The sequence below is a fragment of the Maniola jurtina genome, chromosome 3 (assembly GCF_905333055.1).
Source record: "Maniola jurtina chromosome 3, ilManJurt1.1, whole genome shotgun sequence".
NCBI lineage: Eukaryota > Metazoa > Arthropoda > Insecta > Lepidoptera > Nymphalidae > Maniola > Maniola jurtina.
Genome location: NC_060031.1, coordinates 6,099,738 through 6,119,083, shown reverse-complemented (window position 1 = coordinate 6,119,083; position 19,346 = coordinate 6,099,738). Strand labels below are relative to the sequence as shown.

General features: G+C 35.5%; 2 protein-coding genes and 1 long non-coding RNA gene across 8 annotated transcripts in view; 2 read left to right on the top strand and 1 right to left on the bottom strand.

The window, feature by feature from the left end:
- The window catches only part of LOC123880913 (RNA-binding protein Musashi homolog Rbp6), a 656,888-nt gene that overhangs the window by 58,537 nt on the left and 579,005 nt on the right, over window positions 1-19,346 (top strand). The gene's annotated exons all lie outside the window — the stretch shown is intronic.
- Window positions 1-19,346, bottom strand: part of LOC123880918 — a 210,254-nt gene that overhangs the window by 10,234 nt on the left and 180,674 nt on the right. The window lies entirely within an intron of this gene.
- LOC123880912 overlaps window positions 1-19,346 on the top strand; it is a 124,561-nt gene that overhangs the window by 76,580 nt on the left and 28,635 nt on the right. Inside the window, exon 11 of one of the 2 annotated variants that reach the window (XR_006799367.1) lies at window positions 7,487-7,555. Coding sequence is in view for 1 of the 2 variants with exons in the window: in XM_045929317.1 (XP_045785273.1) it covers window positions 7,491-7,522 (32 nt within the window). In the remaining variant the exon portion in view is untranslated. The remainder of the gene's footprint in view (window positions 1-7,486; window positions 7,556-19,346) is intronic. The other variant, XM_045929317.1, reaches the window with a different exon arrangement.

Sequence of the window (19,346 nt, the reverse complement as noted above, 5' to 3'; positions counted from 1 at the left end):
CAGTCACGAGTTCAAATCTAGACGTTGCCACTAATTTTTTTTAGAGACTATCTAATTCCAAGAATAAAGTATTATATTTTTGTCCAGGCACATATATTTTTATTACAAAAGAATTTTGACAGGGCCTTGATCTCGATTTTTTAACATACCACGTAATTTCAAGCTGAGCTTTGGTTTTTTGTTTGAACGACCTACATATTCCACATTTAAAAAACGCAATATTTACTTTTGTTTTAATAAAAGTTGAAATTAGCTTTTTCCTCGAGATTTTATCCGCGTGGATTTAGGGTTTTTAAAGATCCCGTTGGAGTTTCTCAAAGGTAATCATTTCTTAGAAGGAGTCTACGTCATAGAGAGAATCTACATACTTTAATAAATTTCAATTCTCTAGACCCAAAGATCAGTTTAAGCTGTATACGTTATGATACCAGTCAATCGTTTATCGTTTGTAAATACAAAATTAAATGAATACAAAAAATTCTGGTATTCAGTTCTGTCTAAAAATTTTTAAAACAAGTAGGTGTAATGGAAATTATGATATTAATAACGCTGTATGTACGTGTAATGCAACAAAAACTCTAAGTCGAACTTTATCCTTGACTCCCGCCGCGCCGCCAGCCTTACAACGCAACACTTGAGGGATTACAAGAAAATAACAAGATGATAAGAAAATAAACATGTATTAGCTATTGTATGGTTAAAAATATTCATAATGTTGAAACAAAGTTAGAACAATTCTTCTGGAAAATCATAGCTTATTTAAAACCTGAATATTGAATGTGAAGCTGCCTGCACTCGACGATAGTGGCTAAGCCCGCGCTTTCTATGCGGCGTTTGAGCCAACCGTCTCTGTTCTCAGCTACTCTGTGCACTCTATGCTCCTTGCCTTATGTGCTATTCGGCTTACGACTTACAAGGCCGAGGGCCGAGGCCCATTGACGTTGTAACCTTAATAGTAAAGGACTGGGGATGAACTATCGAACTATAAAGTCGCATCTATTTATTTAATGTCCTGTTTTATTCCTTTTTTTCTTCGGTTTAAAGAATATATTCTTAAAAAAGAACATACCTACTGTTCACTTACAATTAAGATTACTATATACATTTCAGGTACTTACACAGACGCATGCATTTACACTTTAAATTGTATATTATACTATATTATTAAAACTTCACTTTTAATATAGAGATATCTTCAAATCGAGAGTAAATAGGCATCTTTTGTGCAAACGCGCTTAGTCTTAGGCTGTATCATCACTTGCCAGTAGGTTTGATTGGCTGATTACACCCAAGCTCTGGTCTGTATATTTAAAAAAAAATGAACTAAGGACAGGTGAAGCTGAGAAAAGTTTCAGTTTGTCGAGAAAATACTAAGACTAACACGAAATGGCGGCGTTTCATGATAAGTTGAGGAATTCATGATCTGCAAATCAAATTGGGTATTATCCTACTTTTTAATTTGATAAATATTATTACTTTATTATAAACTACACTAGCGGCACGCTATGATGGCCGGTTTGACACATTACAATAGTGATGTGGAATGTCAATTTATTCTCGAACAAAAAACAATTAAGTTTTGTTTTTGTACCTGATTAAATAGGTTTAATAAAACAAAAATGTATATGTTTATTTAATTTATTTGAACGAACTGAATATTTGAACGAAAATGAATATACATACTTTATATGCACACAAGAAACATATGAATACAAAAGATACCAAAAAAGGTGCCACAAAAGGCCATAATTAATCAGATTCGTCCATACTACTATTTTCACTGTCGTCACTGCTATCATCACATACATTAATAATTATATGTTCGTTTTCTATAATATTATCTATTTTCACATCTCTTTCATAATCTTCCCTTATTAATTTAACAGTTCTATTCACAACCTTTTCCCAGTCTCCTTTAGTCACATGTTCACAAGCTTCTTCTAATAATTTTAGCATTTTTTTTGTGGTGAATGGGGGTTCTGTATTGTGTCTTGCAGCATATCCCTTAATTTGAGCCCACACCAACTCAATCGCATTATACTCACAATAGTAAGGCGGTAACCGTATAACTCTGTGCCCATGTTCTAATGCTATTTCGTCAATGACGTATCGGATCTTGGTTGGTTTGTTTTCTTTTAAAAGACGTACTAATTCCGCTTTTAACATATTCATGTTTGCATCTACGCCATTTTTACGAAGCCATGCGACGATATCAGCTTTCTTTTGGGATTGGGCAGGTGGCTTGTCAATTTGCATCGAGTGGTATGGGGCGTTGTCCATAATTATAATAGATGGTTCAGGGAGGCTACACAACATTGAGGTAAACCATTCAGTAAACTTTTCTCCATTCATGTCTTCATGATAGTCTCCAGTGGTTTTTGACGCAAAAGCCATGAGAGAACCTTCGACAAACCCGTTGATGGTTCCGGCGTGACAAATTATAAGTCGCGATCCTTTTCCTACAGGAACTTTGGAAGTAGATGCTGCTGTGTCATCGTTCCAAGAACGGCCTACAGTATGGTTAGCATTAAGCCATGTTTCATCCAAGAACACAACATTTTGCCAATTTTTGATTTCTTTCACTTGCCGTAAAAAAGTATACCTTGCCATCGCTATATCAAATCTTTCCATCAATATTTTGCGTTTGTTACATTTTTTGTATCGAAATCCAATGGTCTTCAAAATCTTCGTTAAAGAACTTTCCCCACCGAAGAATAATCCAGCTTCCTTCAGTGAATGCACCAACTTTTTTCTTGTTGGATACTCCTTCTGTAAATAGTAGCCGTAAACATGTCTTCGGATAGCATCGGCATCAAAGCTATCGATGCCTACGACTGGTTTTGCTCGTTTTCTCTTTTTTGGTGTGTGAAGTTTATTTTCTTCTGTGCCAGTCTCGCCATATTTTTTTTAGTTATCCGTCTAACAGTTCGTTGTCCAATATTAAGCGCATCAGCTACGCGTTCAACCACTGACGTTATAGGTAAAATTGGCCCTCCATTTTGAGCTTCACGATCGAAATAGTTACGAAGGCGTATTACGAACTCACGTGTCTGACTATTTAGAACAGTTCTCTGCGTACGTTCGGTCATATCGACGAAATCCACAACAAAGGGCTTGAACAGAGTCCAAATTAACGAGCAAGGGTCAACAGTAATGCAGTATCAATATTTGAAATCCAAAGCCAGGTCAAAACTATATCACAATCGCATTGCACTGACAGTTTATACTTTTCGAAGCAACGTCAATTCGAAACTGCTTTGTTTTGCATTGAGCATTGACGCGAGTTTGCCGGAGGTAGTAGTTGTGCTAGCCAGCGATCCTATGTGACGATCGTATTAGATTCCATTTTTAAAAATTTATTGATATTTTTTTGCGATTTCAGAGGTTTGTCCACATAGTGAAAATTGTTCATCTTCACAAGTACATTCACCCCTTAAATGGTGCAAACTGATTTTTCTACACTTGTATACATTTAAGAAATCAATTTAATAAATAAATTTTGAGTCCTAAACCTAAAACTACATTCGATAAAATTTATGAATCTCTGCACATCACTATCGTCAATAAAGTAATACAATTATTTCCTTCAAAGTCGTTATCAATTAATACGGAACTTCATGAGCGGACAAACGTCAAACCGGCCATCATAGCGTGCCGCTAGTTTAGGATAAAAATAATGACGTACGCTGAAAAAAATATTAAAATCCAACAAAGATTTACAAAGTTATAGGCCTTTTAATTTTGGAGTGGGAGGTTCTTCTATCCCTTTCTCGCAAAACGAAAATTTGTATGAAACCGCACGAAGCTACTATGGCATTAGTGACGGAGTGACGTCAAAATGCTATTATCGCTATTTCTGCCTAATCCGAAATATTTAAATGCTTGTAACTTTTTTGTTATTTGATCGATTTAATAAGTTTTTTCAGTTTACGTCATTATTTTTATCCTAGTTTATAATAAAGTAATAAGAAAATTGGAGTAAAATACCCTATTACTATCGGACGCTGACGTAATATAATAATAATTAATGTCCATATCTGTGATCAGTGGTGATCCAGATCGTCATGCAAGTGTTCCTACTTCTCTGAATTCAATTATTATATTCTGTACACGTAATATTATGAAACTTGCATAAATAAAAAGTTACTTACTGTTGCTATGCTTGCTGCGTGGTAGTAATTAAATTATTATCATAACTACCTTGCCTACTACCATATCAAGTTAAACAAAGTATCAAGTTTAACCTACCGACATACGCACTTGAACTTCTCGTGTGTTTGCGGTTACTCGCTCAAGTACGGGACTGCTAAATATAGGTGTCTAATGAAAAGTGCAGGCGCTTTACAGATCATCATCATCATCATGATCAACCCATTTCCGCCCCACTACTGAGTACGGGTCTCCTCTCAGATTGAGAAGGGTTTAGGCCATAGTCTGCCACGCTGGCCCAATGCGGATTGGCAGACTGCTTTACAGACTGCTTTACAGATGCCTGATGCATTTCGCTTAGCTCTGGTATGGTCTAAGTCAATGCTACCTAAAATATGTCATATCGATAGGTATAATTATAGTAGGTAATCACACTAATATTGTAATGTCGAAAGTTTGTGCGTATGTGTGTGTGTATATTTATTACTCCTTCAAGCAAAAACTATTAAGTAGATGGATTTGGTTGGAATTTGGAATAGAGATAGATAATATCCTGGATTAGTATATAGGTTACTTTTTATCCCGAAAAATCAAAGAGTTCCCACGGGATTCTTAAAAACCTAAATCCACGCGAACGAATTCGCGTCGATCTGTCTATCCGTCTACTAGCTTCCCACGGTCCATCTGTTTAAGCGAGTTAAATGAAGTTTAGTACAAAAGCTTACATCCCGGGAACAAATATAGGCTAATTTTTGTCTCGAAAAACTTAAGAGTTCCTAAAAACCTAAATCCACTTGGTTGAAATGGTTATCGCTCGCATCCCGTAGATGGATAGATAGGTAGGTACAGGCTATTTTTTATCAGCTGCCATGAGATTTTTAAAGCCTTTAATCCACGCAGACGAAGTCGCGATCATCATTTAGTATTCTAATTTACCCCCTCCCCCACAAAATCGACAACTTTTAATTAAACAGATACTATAAGTGCCAGATTTAACTGAAAACATTGTATTTACCTATTATCATACTTAGGTACCAGTCGTAATTTAACAGAAGCGTGCTACATTTTGGAAATTTACTGCTCAAATTTCTAACTTCCTCTATCTGTAGTTTTAGAACATCTTACTATTCTATGATTTCAATCGTCCACTATGGCATTCAATGAATTTCGCAGTGCCAGAATGTTATTTAGAGCCCATTGTGTGGTAGCTTTGGAACGGAAGTTAGATATGCGACAGGTATTACCAACATAATGCCCTGCCAACCATTTTGAACTCTACCGGCAGCTTGCATTTTGGATTAAAGCGTTCTTGTTACGGTATGATAGATCTGCTAAGTACTACTGCAATGATACCTACTCTTTTTTCGATGACAGGTTAGGCCTTGATTGCGATTTAAGTGTTGCTGATTTTGCAGTATAAGATGGCACTAGCTTACCTGGTAGGGGTATGGCAGTTACCCATTACCCCTACTACCTCATTAGTTTAAACGCTAAACGAAGACTTCGTGAGAAAACTTGCATATAAGAGAGAGTTCTCAATATGTTCTTAAAAGTGTGTGGAGTCTGCCAATCCGCACTAAGCCAGCGCGGTGAACTATGGCTTAAACCCTTCTTATTCTGAGAGGAGACCTTCGTCCAGTAATGGGCCGGTAACGAGTCGACCCCTTTAGGGATTGGACTTTAAAAAACCTTTCTTAGCGGGTGCCTACGTCATAATGGATATCTGCAGCCCGATCCACCCAGTGGTTTGAGGTGGGCGTTGATAGATCTGTCAGTCAGTCGGTCAGCTTTTCCTTTTATACAATGTATATAGAAGATTAGAATTACCACATCGCTTTTCAACTACGAATAGTGCTCCAAATCTGCTGCTCTGAAACATTAATGTATTCGGCTAACACGCTTAAAATACAACCGAACCATCGCGTCGGCTTATTCCGGAGCTGTCAGGGATGGAGTGGGTCACAAGTGGAGGTTTATATTTAAAAACAAATGACACGACGGGTCCATTAAAGTTGCAGGCAGGCAGTCTCGCTAACCGGGTCGGTTAAAGTTGGAACGATCGAAACGCGCTATTATTGGATTGTTTCAGTCGAACGCTTCTGAAATTCTGCCCTTTTTGCTCTGAATCATAATGTCATGCAGCCGTTTCGTTGATTAAAAGTCAGGTTATTAATGCCCCTGTCTGTTTATTGATTCTCATGGGTTGGATATTGCGTACTCATTAAATTATTACCTGAGTACCCATCAGTAATGTGGCTGGAGTATTTCTGTAAATAAATTCGGAGAGTTTGAAAAAAATACTTTTTTTATGACGCTATTTTAATTTCACTTACGAATTGACTAGCTGACGACCGCGACTTCGTCCGCGTGGATTTAGGTTTTTCGAAATCCCGTGAGAACTGTTTGATTTTCCGGGATAAAAAGTAGCCTATGTGCTAATCCAGGATATTATCTATCTCCATTCTAACACACAAACACACACATACACACAAACTTTCACCTTTATAATATTAGTGTGATTATAATGTAAGAATAAGATTAGGATAAACTACTACTTTATTTTTATCCTAATCTTAAACAACTAGTGTAGTTATTCATAATTAATAATAATTGCTTTTTTTTAATAGGTATAGAAAACAAGGAAATCGTGACTTTTGGATGAAAAATAAATAAAGTTGAATCTTTGTTACAATATCGGATGAGGAATGTATTCCTGAATAAATTCAGGATATCTCATGAGATAACAGATTTAAACTCAATTTTTTTTAGTGGCGCAGGCGAGGAGTTGTGATAATAAATCCACGTACACACCAACAAAAGTTTATGTCGCGTGTTGTATGCAGCATTCGAATCTTTTTTCACGTATGAATGAATGAATGAATATACTTCTATATTGTGTACCACAAAATTAATATGTATAGAGTAGGCTTTACAAGATACAAGATACAAGATTTTTATTTGCAGAAACATCTTTGACGAAAGTCTTTGTATACAATAATTCGCCGCACAAAATACACTAAGCATTTTTTTGCTGATGTGGACTGGAATTAAGCACATACAGATACTATATACATAAGCAGATACTATAATTAGATATAATTAGAGATATAAGACTTGATTTAAATTCTTACATTTTTAAGGTAATCTTACATTTTTAAGGATATTTAAAGTTCCCGTTTCGACTCTTATTGGAAAGCTAATGAAATATAATATTGTACGTAGTTTTATTTCAAAGAGGTTGCGAAGCGAATTGAAGACGTATAATTAATGGAATTTTTCTTTTCTAATATAAAAGCTGCTAATAGCCTGGCACTAATACATTTTCTTCTTGTTTCAGGTAGAATTATGCAATAAATTGCAAGAAGTTCTTTGACTCAATTTCTCCTGATGTAAATGAGGAAGAAACGTAAGTAGCTAGGGCACTTATCATGATATAAAGCTTATATACATTTAAAACTATAAGTTTAATTAAAGTTACATAGAATTTATGGATACAAGATTTTATATAAACCATATATTGTTATTTATATGAATTATAATGTATATAAATGTTATTTGGTATCGACTAGTCGCAAAATGAAAAAATAAATGAATGTCACTATAGGCAGACTTATGAAAACAGGTTCGTTGTTCAACTACAGAATCAGAAATGGACTAAAGATCATCCATTTAAAAATTAGGTAAACAATGAAAAAGTTCCACGTAAGGGAAATGGTAATCAGTTTTAACTTCTAAGAGTACTTATAGGTAATTACCTATAAGTAATTATGTTGAAAAACATTTGCGAATGGTATAAAAATAAATATATAATGTTTGGCTATAATATCTAGAGGGCAGAGATTTGGCTATTAAAATCCTTAAAAAAATGAATGTGCTTAGAAATTTAGAGTAAAACAAAGGAAGCTTAATGAGCAATAAAACGGCAATGGTATCAGATTTTTAACATTACTGCGAAATTTAATGTTAACAATTTAAACAGGGAAAAAATTCTCATTGTTAGCTTTAAACGCTTGCGGAGGGGCGTTATAATAGGGCATAATATATTCAGGGTGAGTCAAATAAAATTAGCACGGTGAAAAATGTAAACGGGCCTTTTACGGTCTTGAGGACGTGTAAGTATTACGCCACTTGCCTTATTTTGTACGTGAATTTCCACGAGAATAGTGTGAAGTTTCTTGTTCTTTGCCGGATTTGTTGAATGTGCTTGATGTGAGGGACGGAAGAAGTTTATTCAGTTTATTGTTACTTAGACTTGTTTGTTTTTATGCCAGCGCAGAGAGAACTTCAAACGACGCGTGCACTTCTGTGGGCGTTTAAGTAAATATCAATTTCATCCGATTCATATTATTTTAATTAGTTCAAAGATAAAAATGGATTGCAGCAGAATTCTGCTGCTTCTAAAAATGGCGACACATTACTAGGGGTGCTAAGTAGGTATCTACTTAAATAGGACAAGAGAAACAAAATCATAAACAAGTACTTATAATGATCTAATAATTAAGATATAAACTAATTTGAATGCGTATTTTCATGCTATCTTTGCTATATGATTGTAAAGTACCTACGTAAACAGTAGAACTTTTTATAAATTCGTTTATTAACGTCTCATTCCGTACATACATTTTAAACAGAGATTTCACGGTAATCGATATCTTTATAATTACAGTTTAAACACAGAATATCCCTCTGTAAAATATACTGAAATATGGACCGTTTATACCCAGAGAGCTCGTTGCATGGGTGCAACAGATAATAATTGCTTATTATTATCAGCTCGCACACGATTATTTATTAATCAAATTAATGAGATTGCCCGGTAACCTTATGCTTTTGAAGAGAAACCTACCGATTAATTATAATAGCCCGGTCAAAAACGTAATTGTTTACAATAGTAGGTACAAATCTTGTGGTACGTTAGTGATGTCCAAGCTTATTTCGTGGCATAAAGACATAATAAAATTTAAATACAGGTTTCATACCACGATAAATACGATACTTGTGGCATTTTCGAATAAAAAATTTAAACATAGGTACATAATATTTAGGTTTTATGGTGCGTACCTACCTACTCATATTTACCCGCATTATAAAAATTATAATAAAATAATTATTATTTTATTGGTACATATATTATTAACTTTTTTAAATAAGATCAGAGGGTTGATAATTATTCGCAACATTATTGCGTATATTAAAATGTTGAGCTTTTAAAGAATATTATAATTAACCGTTAACTGAAGAACAAGAATATCAATTTAAAAAAATCTTCTTGCGTCATCTATGGATAAAAAATGTAATAGGTATAGAATATTGATGTAGGAGGAATCAACCCAAAGAACGAATCAAGAACTTCACATGTTGTAAGCTTTTTGGAAGGTACACGTCCTACTTACAAAGAGTAAACTCAATCAGGTTAGATCAGATGGTGATGTGAAAGCAGACAAAAATTGTAATCGATACTTAAATCGATATTTAATCGATTGATAAATAGATTGTTGTAACCGATACCGAAATATTGACCGTTTAAAGAGAGATCTCGTTGGATGTGAGCAACAGTTAATAATTGCTTATCAGTAGACATTTACTGGTGAACGATTATTATTAATCGAAATGCATTCAGCACTCATCGCTAATGGAGTTGTCATGACTTGATGACACATTTGAATAATTTTCGAGGCTATTCAGTAATTTTAAATACTGCAGAGCATATGCCAGTTAATCGCTTAATTTTAATTTACTTTAGGTTAATGCGCTCTTAACGGCATTCCGAACCAATGGTAAATTATTTTGACGATTCAAAAGCTCTTGAAAAAGTTAACTTGAATAATACTTGAATAGAACCTACGGCGAATTTTACCTATTGGGTATTAGGTCACGAACGTGGCATATAACTTTATTTTCAACTAGCTGACGCCCGCGAATTCGTCGTAAAATTATATCTCCTTAGGGGTTGAATTTTCAAAAATCCTTGCTAACCTGATGTCTGCGTCATAATAGCTATTGCATGCCAAATATCTCGATCCGTCCAGTAACATAATTTGAGCTGTGCGTTGATACATCAGTCAGGCATGTAACTTCCGTAATTTCTAGCAGAAGTCAGATTGCAGATGCCATGTGTAAACACTCGCAGTAAGTCGAAGACGCAAGTTTTGTATGTCAAAGACTAGCAACTTCTGCAAGGAAATTACCAGTGGACACGGGAGGGAAGGTGACACATGAATGAAACTAATTGGACAATCCCCTCAATACAAGGCGCTGAGGAGTGAGGAGAGCTTGGCCGGCACAGCTGTCCTGTTTGCCAGTTGGCGGCATCGCTTCTGTGTAGTTCGGGGCTACAGTGTTGAAACGCTTGCAAGATTATCATATACTTGTGTCAAAACTATTCTATCAGTTCAAACCTAAGTAGAGTCCTTTGTATTAAAGCTTTTAAGCTGTGTTTAATTTTAAGCTATCTTAAGCCACTGGAAGTTTCTACATTGCATCGTACCGGAACACCAACCACTTGGCAGTACGGCTTCCCTGGTAGGGTGGCAACTAGCCACTACAGTAATCAGACCAGAAAAAGACCAAAAATGCCACTGGATACAAACCTAATATTAAGCTTAATGGTTCAACAATAAGGTATCCTGTTTCGAAATTTTTTGGACGCGGCTCGCGGCGGGGTGCCGTTAAGTGCTGATTAAAACTTTCATGTGTTGGCATGAGTTTGAGACTTGCCCCTAACGAGCGTGGTTTTGTTATTTTTGGTAATCAGCGTGTGATGTTACTTAGCTTTGAAAAGTATTCGCAAACTGGTTCTCTACAATAATGGTTTAAAAGCATTTCAGGTCAGTGACTATATTTAATCTTTACCTATTTAAATTAAATAGGAATAGAAAGATTCGAATAAAGCTGTAGTTTATTAACCTTGTTTTCTGGTAAATAAACAAGTACATTTACATTTTTCATTAAGATTGATATTTTCATCCATGAGTTCGAAACGCCCCTTCTACCAAAAAGAACCAACAATAATTTCGGCGGTTGCTCTTTTCAAATATTTAATTTTCAATAATATTCCTATATTGTATAATAATACTTAATTCAAATTGCAATCTAGAAGTATAGAATTATTATCATTATTTCATCATCATCACCGCTACCCATCGCCCACTACTGAATATAAGTCTTCTCTCAGAATGAGAAGAATTATTTTATTAAGTGCCTACTGCCTACACTTAATAAAACAAGTATAAATTAAAAATGTATAACACCCCCGACAAGTTAAGGTTACAGTAACTAGAAAAGAGCTGATAACTTTCAAACGGCTGAACCGATTTTCTTGGATTATAGCTAAGAACACTCTTGATCAAGCCACCTTTCAAACAAAAAAAAAAAAACTAAACTAAAATCGGTTCATTATTTTAGGAGCTACGATGCCACAGACAGATACACAGATACACACGTCAAACTTATAACACCTCTCTTTTTGGCTCGGTGGTTAATTATCATCATCATAATTATCATCATCACTGTCAACTGATAGACGTCCAATGCTGGACGTAGGTGTCTTGTAGAGACTACCACACACCACGGTCTTGGGCACCTGAATCCATGGGCACCTTGCCGTTCGTTTGATATCGTCTGTCCGCCTAGTGGGAGGTCTTCCAACGCTGCGGTTTCCGGTGCGAGGTCGCTATTATAGCACCTCGGGACCCCGACGTTTATCGACGAACTATACCCCCTGCCTTTTTGAAATTATTGGTACCTGAAAAAATAAAGAAAGAAATAATTAATATCTAAAGTAACTTAATAATATTACCTTCCTAGGTAGGTAACCTAGGTATTACATTTATGAACAAAGGTTCTGTTCTTTACTCATGAGAAAGAATGACGAATGATGAAGACTCTGACAAAGAATTCTCTCATACATGAATATTTTGGCTGCTGAAAATTGAAAAATATGAACATTTCAGGGAGAATACACAGTGCGTATCTAACAAGCAATGAAATGGGACAGAGCTCATTTGTTTCGGAAAATAAAAACTATAGCAACGAAGGATATAAAGATCGCTTCAAAGTAAAATGTTACGAGTAATCCGTATTTACCATGTAGACTGAAATAATATAATAAAATATACTCGTACCTACTTAACTTAGATGATGCCCGCGACATCATCCGCGCCGAATTAGTTTGAACTCTTAGATTTGTTTAGAAGTAGCCTATATTCGTTCCCGGGATGCAAGCTATCTCTGTACCTACCAATCGTCAAAATCTGTTAAATGGAGGAGCCTTTGAAAATTGCATGGGCACTCATTGATTATTATCGGGTTAATAAATAGACTATGTCCGTCGCCGGAGTACAAGCAAGTAAAAAGTCAAACACGTAATGAAGATATGAATGTCTGTGAAAATAAAATGTTTAACGCTCAAGTTTCTGTGTAACGTCTCAAGTGATGGTTTTGAAAAATGTATTCATTCGCCCAACTACAGAGAATTCCGAGTTCCACCTAAATATCCTTTCATCAAAAATGTAGGCTTTCATCTTGCACTGTAAGCTATTACTCTAATAGAAGCAAAACATTTCTTGCAAAATTGCTCTATATGACTTGTGAAATATGTTGCATGAGTGCAAATTGTGAGAGTATGATAATTACACATAACTTATTTTTATCGTGGGACATTAAATTAATGTGGTATGAATAACGAAGTTGCCGTAAGTATCAAAATGGTAGTGAAAATATAGAAAGGAAAAGTTTTTTTAGCGCGCCCCAGCGCCGCGCTTTCCATACAAACGTAGTTTGATTCTCATTTGGTTCTCAATTAAATTTGTAAGCACGTTCTAGAAACAAAATTTTTATTCTGTGCTTTTACAGATTTCTATAAAATGTGTAGTTTTAGGGCCATTTTTTTTTGTTGGCCGGCACTTTCAGAAAAGGCCCAAAAATGTAAGAAGCTTGAATGATCTCCTTTGCAACTTCGAGTTGTAAGTTCTATTTAGTATACATTATTTTATTTTGTTTGGCAAAAAAATAACTACTGAAGTCGTCGAATGTGACTTTTACCTATTTAGTAGTCATATAACATACATTTCTTAAATAATTACACACACGGAAATGTAGGAAATAGGCAGGCTGTCAGATCTGTTTTGTCACTAGAGCGGTAAATGAAGCAATTTCCGTCACTTAAATCAATTCCTCCTCCCTCCCTGCATGCAGCTTCCTATTAGAACGATTAGTTCTACGTTGTTGGCTAATCATAAACTCTACCGAATAGGTACTTAGGTACAATATAGCTATCTCTCCTAGGAACAGACTTGACCTCACCTAAAATTTATTATTTGGTTGGGAAACTTGAGTTATTAGTTTATAACACAAGCTGTTGCCTGCGATCTTTATATTCAAGCACTCAACTAAATTTGTAGGAAAACTTTCGCACACTTTAAAAATAATAATATTAGTCATGTTGATCATATTGTGCAACGGGTGACCGCCGACCTTTTGATTTTATTCCGTTGAGCTATTGAGGCCGACTTGTCTCACAGTAAAGCATGGTTTTTTTTTTTATTCACTATAGGTAAGCGTTTGACCACAATCACACCTGATGGAAAGTGATGATGTGGTCTAAGACGGGACGCGTTTACCTAGAAGGTGAATATTCACTCTTGTTTTAAAGATACCCGGATTGTAATTGGTAGGAAACACAGATCGCGGAAGAGTATTCCAAACCTTAGCCATGCATATGAGGAATGAAGACGCAAAGCATTGTGCGCTTTTATCGTGTTTCTTACGGAGGAATTTTACACATCCAATTGAAATAAGCGTATCTACTCTTACAACCTTCAAAGTATGAGTTGGACTCTGTGATTGTATACAGTGGATGACCTAAAAAGTGGTAAAAGTTCGTTTCATGTATTTAGTACCTACATCATAGATTTAACAACCACCCTGGCGCGGTGATGAACATCGTGGTCTTATGCGAGGTCCCAGATTAGATTTCCGGCAGGGGCAGTTTGAGAATTTATAATTTCTGAGTTGTCTCTAGTCCGGTCTGTTGTGATCCTTCGGCCGTGGCTAGTTACCACCCTACTACGAGTAAAACCACTAGCGTTCCGGTAGAATAACGTGTAGAAACCTAAGGGGGGTATGGGTTTAATAAAACCTCGGTACCGGTAAGTTAGCCTGGTTCCATCAGACCGCATCATCACTTACCACCAGCTGAGAGCGCAGTCGAGCTACTTTGTAATCGATAAAAAAAGGTTCATCTCATAGCCATGAACGTGCCTACGAAAAGGGTTGTTTAAAATTAAATCCAACATAAATTTTAAAACCACTGTTTTATTTATTTATGGATGATTCCTTTTTGGTCTGAAGACGCTTGACCTTTACCCAGAATAGCAAATTTAGGGTCTACGTAAACTAATTACGATGTAATTATTCTAGTCACATTTTAGTAGGATGTGATGTTCTTTTATCCCACGCAAAGTACATTAGTATTATTCCTTTCCACATTTATTTTGTTTCTTACGGCATCCATTAGCGATGAATGGTGATCATTGATTACATACAACGATACGGTTGGTGAGAGTCGGTCGAATTGTGCGTATCGAAGCAAATTGATGCTAGGTGTATTCAAACTTTTTAACGGCTCATCCTGTTAAAGAGAAAACTGTTCAAGAGAAAACTCCAGAAATAATAAATGCTTAAATTAAGTTAAATTAATGGTTTAATTTAATTTGGTTAATTAAGTGTATCATATATTCTGTCTTTGTAATTTTGTTACAATATAGTTGTTTAAATAAATAAATGGTTTTTATTTAAATTTTTATAATAACCTTTAATGCCACAAAAGGAAAACATAAAAGAAAGGAAAGGATACAAAATTTCTAAACTCTTGAATTGGCAGGTCTAAAAGTAGTGCCATCCTTTTGCGCAGGGAATTTTGTAAAGAGGAAAGCATAATTTTAAGGACTGCTAATTTAGTGTGGTTTAGTGACTTTTAATTCGAATGTTTCCATAATCTACTATCTATCATCTTGTAACAACGCAACAAACGTTCAAGTTTGCATAATGCAACGAAAAGTACTCTAAGTTTAATAAAGTTCTAATTTGTACAATAACTGAATCACGTAAGCCGATCTTCAGTGTCATTACGCCGGGGGCAGACCATGGCTATAATTCAAAAGAGCTTCCCGACCCAAGGTTTGGACAGACAAACTCGCAGCAGTATAAGGACGTGCGACAGCAGCATTACTGTATAATGACTTAAGAGATAGCATGTGCGATTTAAAATACTCCTTTTATTACAAATCGTATATCGTAATCGCTATATATTTTCATAATATAGTAGGTACTAGCTGATGCCCGCAACTTCGTTCGCGTGGATATGGTTTTTTTTAAATCCCGTTGGAATTCATTTATTTTCCAGTATAAAAAGTAGCCTATATGTTAATCTATTTCCATTCCAAATTTCAGCCAAATTCGTTCAGTAGTTTTTGCGTGAAAGATTAACAAACGTACACACAGAGTTCACCTTTATAATATTATAGTGTGATGAGATAGTGTGATTGTTGCGTCAGCCACGGCTCGCGTTGTTCACTTTGGCCGCGGTTCTTGGAGGTCTATGTCGTCGCGCTGCCGTTCTGTCTGTCGAAGCCTTTACAGGAAATCCTTCTTCTCGGTTCTGTTGTCACGTCTCTGACAAGGCGTATCTTGTACGAGGCTGTCCATTAAACATAATTGTAGTTTTTGTATAGCGTAATGTTTCTAATAATAATTTAAGTTAATAATAAACTTATAGGTAAATGCCTGACATTTTGGGAGCAGTCAGCGACCAAAACTATTGGATCAAAATTGTATCTGCAGGGGTTTAGAATTTCGAAATCTCTGGGCTGGTCTGGTGAGAAGCTTTGACCGTGGCTATAGTTACCATCCTACCGGCAAAGTCTTGCCGTCAAGCAATTTGGCTTAATATTACGATGCCGTGTGGATGCGATACCTCTTCCAGGTTGACCCACTATCATCTTCGACTGCAACATCACTTACCACCAGGTGCGATTGTAGTCAAGTCAAGTAGTAATTGATTATGAAAATATGTATTTAAAGAAAAATCTTACTTAGTCTCCAAAATAAAAACAATGATCAGATTAGTTTACAATTTTCTGATCATTAGTCCAATTAGATTAATATTATTACGAATTTTTCTATGCAGTTTTGGTTTTTCAAAAAATCAATCCGTCCTATTTATGTAATTTTAATTTTACCTCAACTGTTTTATTATTTTCTCTCTATGGTGCTTGGATATTAACAACTTGCGTAGATTTCAGTCTGAGGTTATAGTGTTTCGATACCTACTCGAAATCTATCAAGGTTTACCGATAAACTCATTCTTATGCTAAAGGTTAGGTACATTATAATATTATTATGTCGTTTTATTAAGAAATCAAAAGTAGGTAGGTACCTACCTAGTTTGGGTTAGGCATTCCTATGCAGTGATATTATTATTTTTATTAAAACTTGGACGGATATTTAAACGTTTCCTTTAAGACTCCGCGTCTACGGTAAACAGTTTATGTAAATTAAATAAGTTGTCGCCTTCTTGATTACAAAGACTTGAAGCGGTTTTGTTTACACTTTAATTATAAACGTACCTACCTAGTCCTAGTCATATTATTAAGTACATTTCTTGTTTCTTGGGGTTAGTTTCATAACGGATGATTAAACTAAGGTTAACGTTAAAGTTGGATAAGTATTTGCTAACAAAATCCCGGCGCGATGATTTATTGATCATAAAGGATATCAATAACATCTATAAAAGAAATATGTCAAAAAGAAAAGATAACAAATAAATAAAAGAGAAAGGAAATGCACTCAAATGAACTGTAATTATAGCTGATACGGCCTATAAAGTATTAATGACGTAAAACTACTTTCATCTTGAAAGTGTAGAGAGCTGGAACGAATACGATCGAGCTACTGAGAATCTTCAACAAAATGGATTTATTAGAATTGAAATAGGTAGGTGTAAGTCAGCGAATGACAAAAATTATTGTTTCACTCCCGTTTTCAAAGCAAAAGAAGCTTACAAAATTGCTTTCAAAACCACATTATTTTTAAAAATGTCAATTTTTCCCCCATTTTTTTACGTTCTTACATGACCTACAAGCTTTTGAAAATAATAACGATAAATAATTATGCCACTTATATTATTTAGTATCACGCCTATTTATTCACTTCTGCAATAGTTGAATCTACGTTTCGATGAAAATAATTACGAAATCATCATCATCCTTGTAGCTTTAGTTTTAAGTTGCTTAATTAATTATCACCATTACATTACATTTTTATCTTACAACACAAATGCCAAATAGAACAATGGTACCCATTTTGAATAAATACTTTGAGTTTTAGTTTGCCCCTTAGGCTGAGATCTATAGAGTGCACTTTGACTTTGCTCAGATTTAAGACACTATTAAAACGAGATAGCGTTATACCGCTGACATACATCTGTCTCCTTTGAAACTTAAGTCTAAGCAAAGTCAAAGTGTGGTCTATAGATTTCAACCTAAGTCTGAAGCGGGCGCGATGCCATACTCTCCATGCAGCTCAACACCCACTCTCGATTAGAACGCGTCCGGGTTCCTTCTAATTTCTTGTAAATATTAGTTTGTTCTACACGCTGGCAGCCCCGCAAGACACACCCACTCCCACCTGGGTCGCAGACTCAAGTATTCAATGAATATGGCACTCATGGCACATGAGATTGGCACTTGTCTCATTATTTATTGCATCAACAGGGTAACGTGTGAATGTGCTGTGAACATCCATAGCACGTGGTTTTCTAGGGCGACGAGTATTGTCTGCAGTCTTTTATACCATCCGCCAATAGTGCATAATGCTCATGCGTTCCCACGCCCTCCTTACTTCCTGTTGTAGTTCGCTGAGAGAAAATTAAAATGCTATTTTTAGTTCGTTAGTTACGACTAAGTATTGTCCTTTGTTGCAGTAACTAGCTTGTTTCCTCGACTTTATCATTGTGGATTTAGGTTTTAAAGATACTGTTAGAATACTAAAATCTTTCTTACGTACGTTACAGGTCTACATTATAGAGGGATTTTTTATAAAATCATATTTAGACCCAGCGTTTGATCTGTAGGTTGGTAAGTATTTTTGTATAGATAATAGTAAAGTACTCATTGCTGTAGGTCGTGACCCTTACTCCCATAATAGTAGGGGTTTTTTTGGTATAGAAGGTGTATGCTGTAAGTTTTATTTTTAGTTTTATTCATTTTACTGCAAACTGTAAAATATAATTAATGATAACAATTAGTCTTCACTTTATTATACAAACCGATGCTAAAAACCCGTGTACTTACAATCAGCGTGATTTTAACGTCAACGCTTTGTCGACCAAAAAGCTTCGAGGAAGAGCTGCCCCACTAATTGCGCTTGAACTGCAGATTTTCTAAATATACACAAATCATGAGCACGATTCTAAATTCGCTATCAAACATTTGGCATGGTATATCGTCAAGCGTCCTGGCAACTAATACGATAGATACACGTGTACCAAATTATGACTAACCAATAACTTGTAGGTGGCTTGAACCCAAATTATGGTAGGTATATACGTCTATGGACAAGACTGCCAAGTCCTGGCACTAAGCTGATCTGGCGTCATATATAGTAGGCATACCTATAGGTCTGCGCCAACGAGGAAGGCGTTTCAACAACATGCTGTCCTTCGTCTAAACGTATTATGCATATATTTTGCAGCAATAGAACCGAGTTTGAAAATATAGTTTGCTAGATGATAGCCGAAACTTTACTTTCATGGATTTAGGTTTTATAAAAATCCCATGGGTAGGTACTCTTTCATTTTCTGGGATGGAAAGTACCTAGCCTGTCTGTCCCCGGGATACAAGCTATAATAAAGGTTAAACTTGGTTAAGCTAATGTGTCATGAAAAGGCAACAGACAGATATACTTATTTACTCATTTATAATATTAGTAGATGGATGCGATAGCAAAGCGTCAACAGATAAGTATAGCAAGCAGCCTTTACAGTAGTGAGAGATTAGAGAAAGAACACAAAAGCAAACTCTGTTTGAAGATGATTCTAAGAAAAATCTAGGAAGAAGAAAGGTCTACGCATCAATAGGTTCTTAAACTAACATTTCTTTGATTCTTTTTAACCTTGCTTTAAAACGGAGTCTACTCAA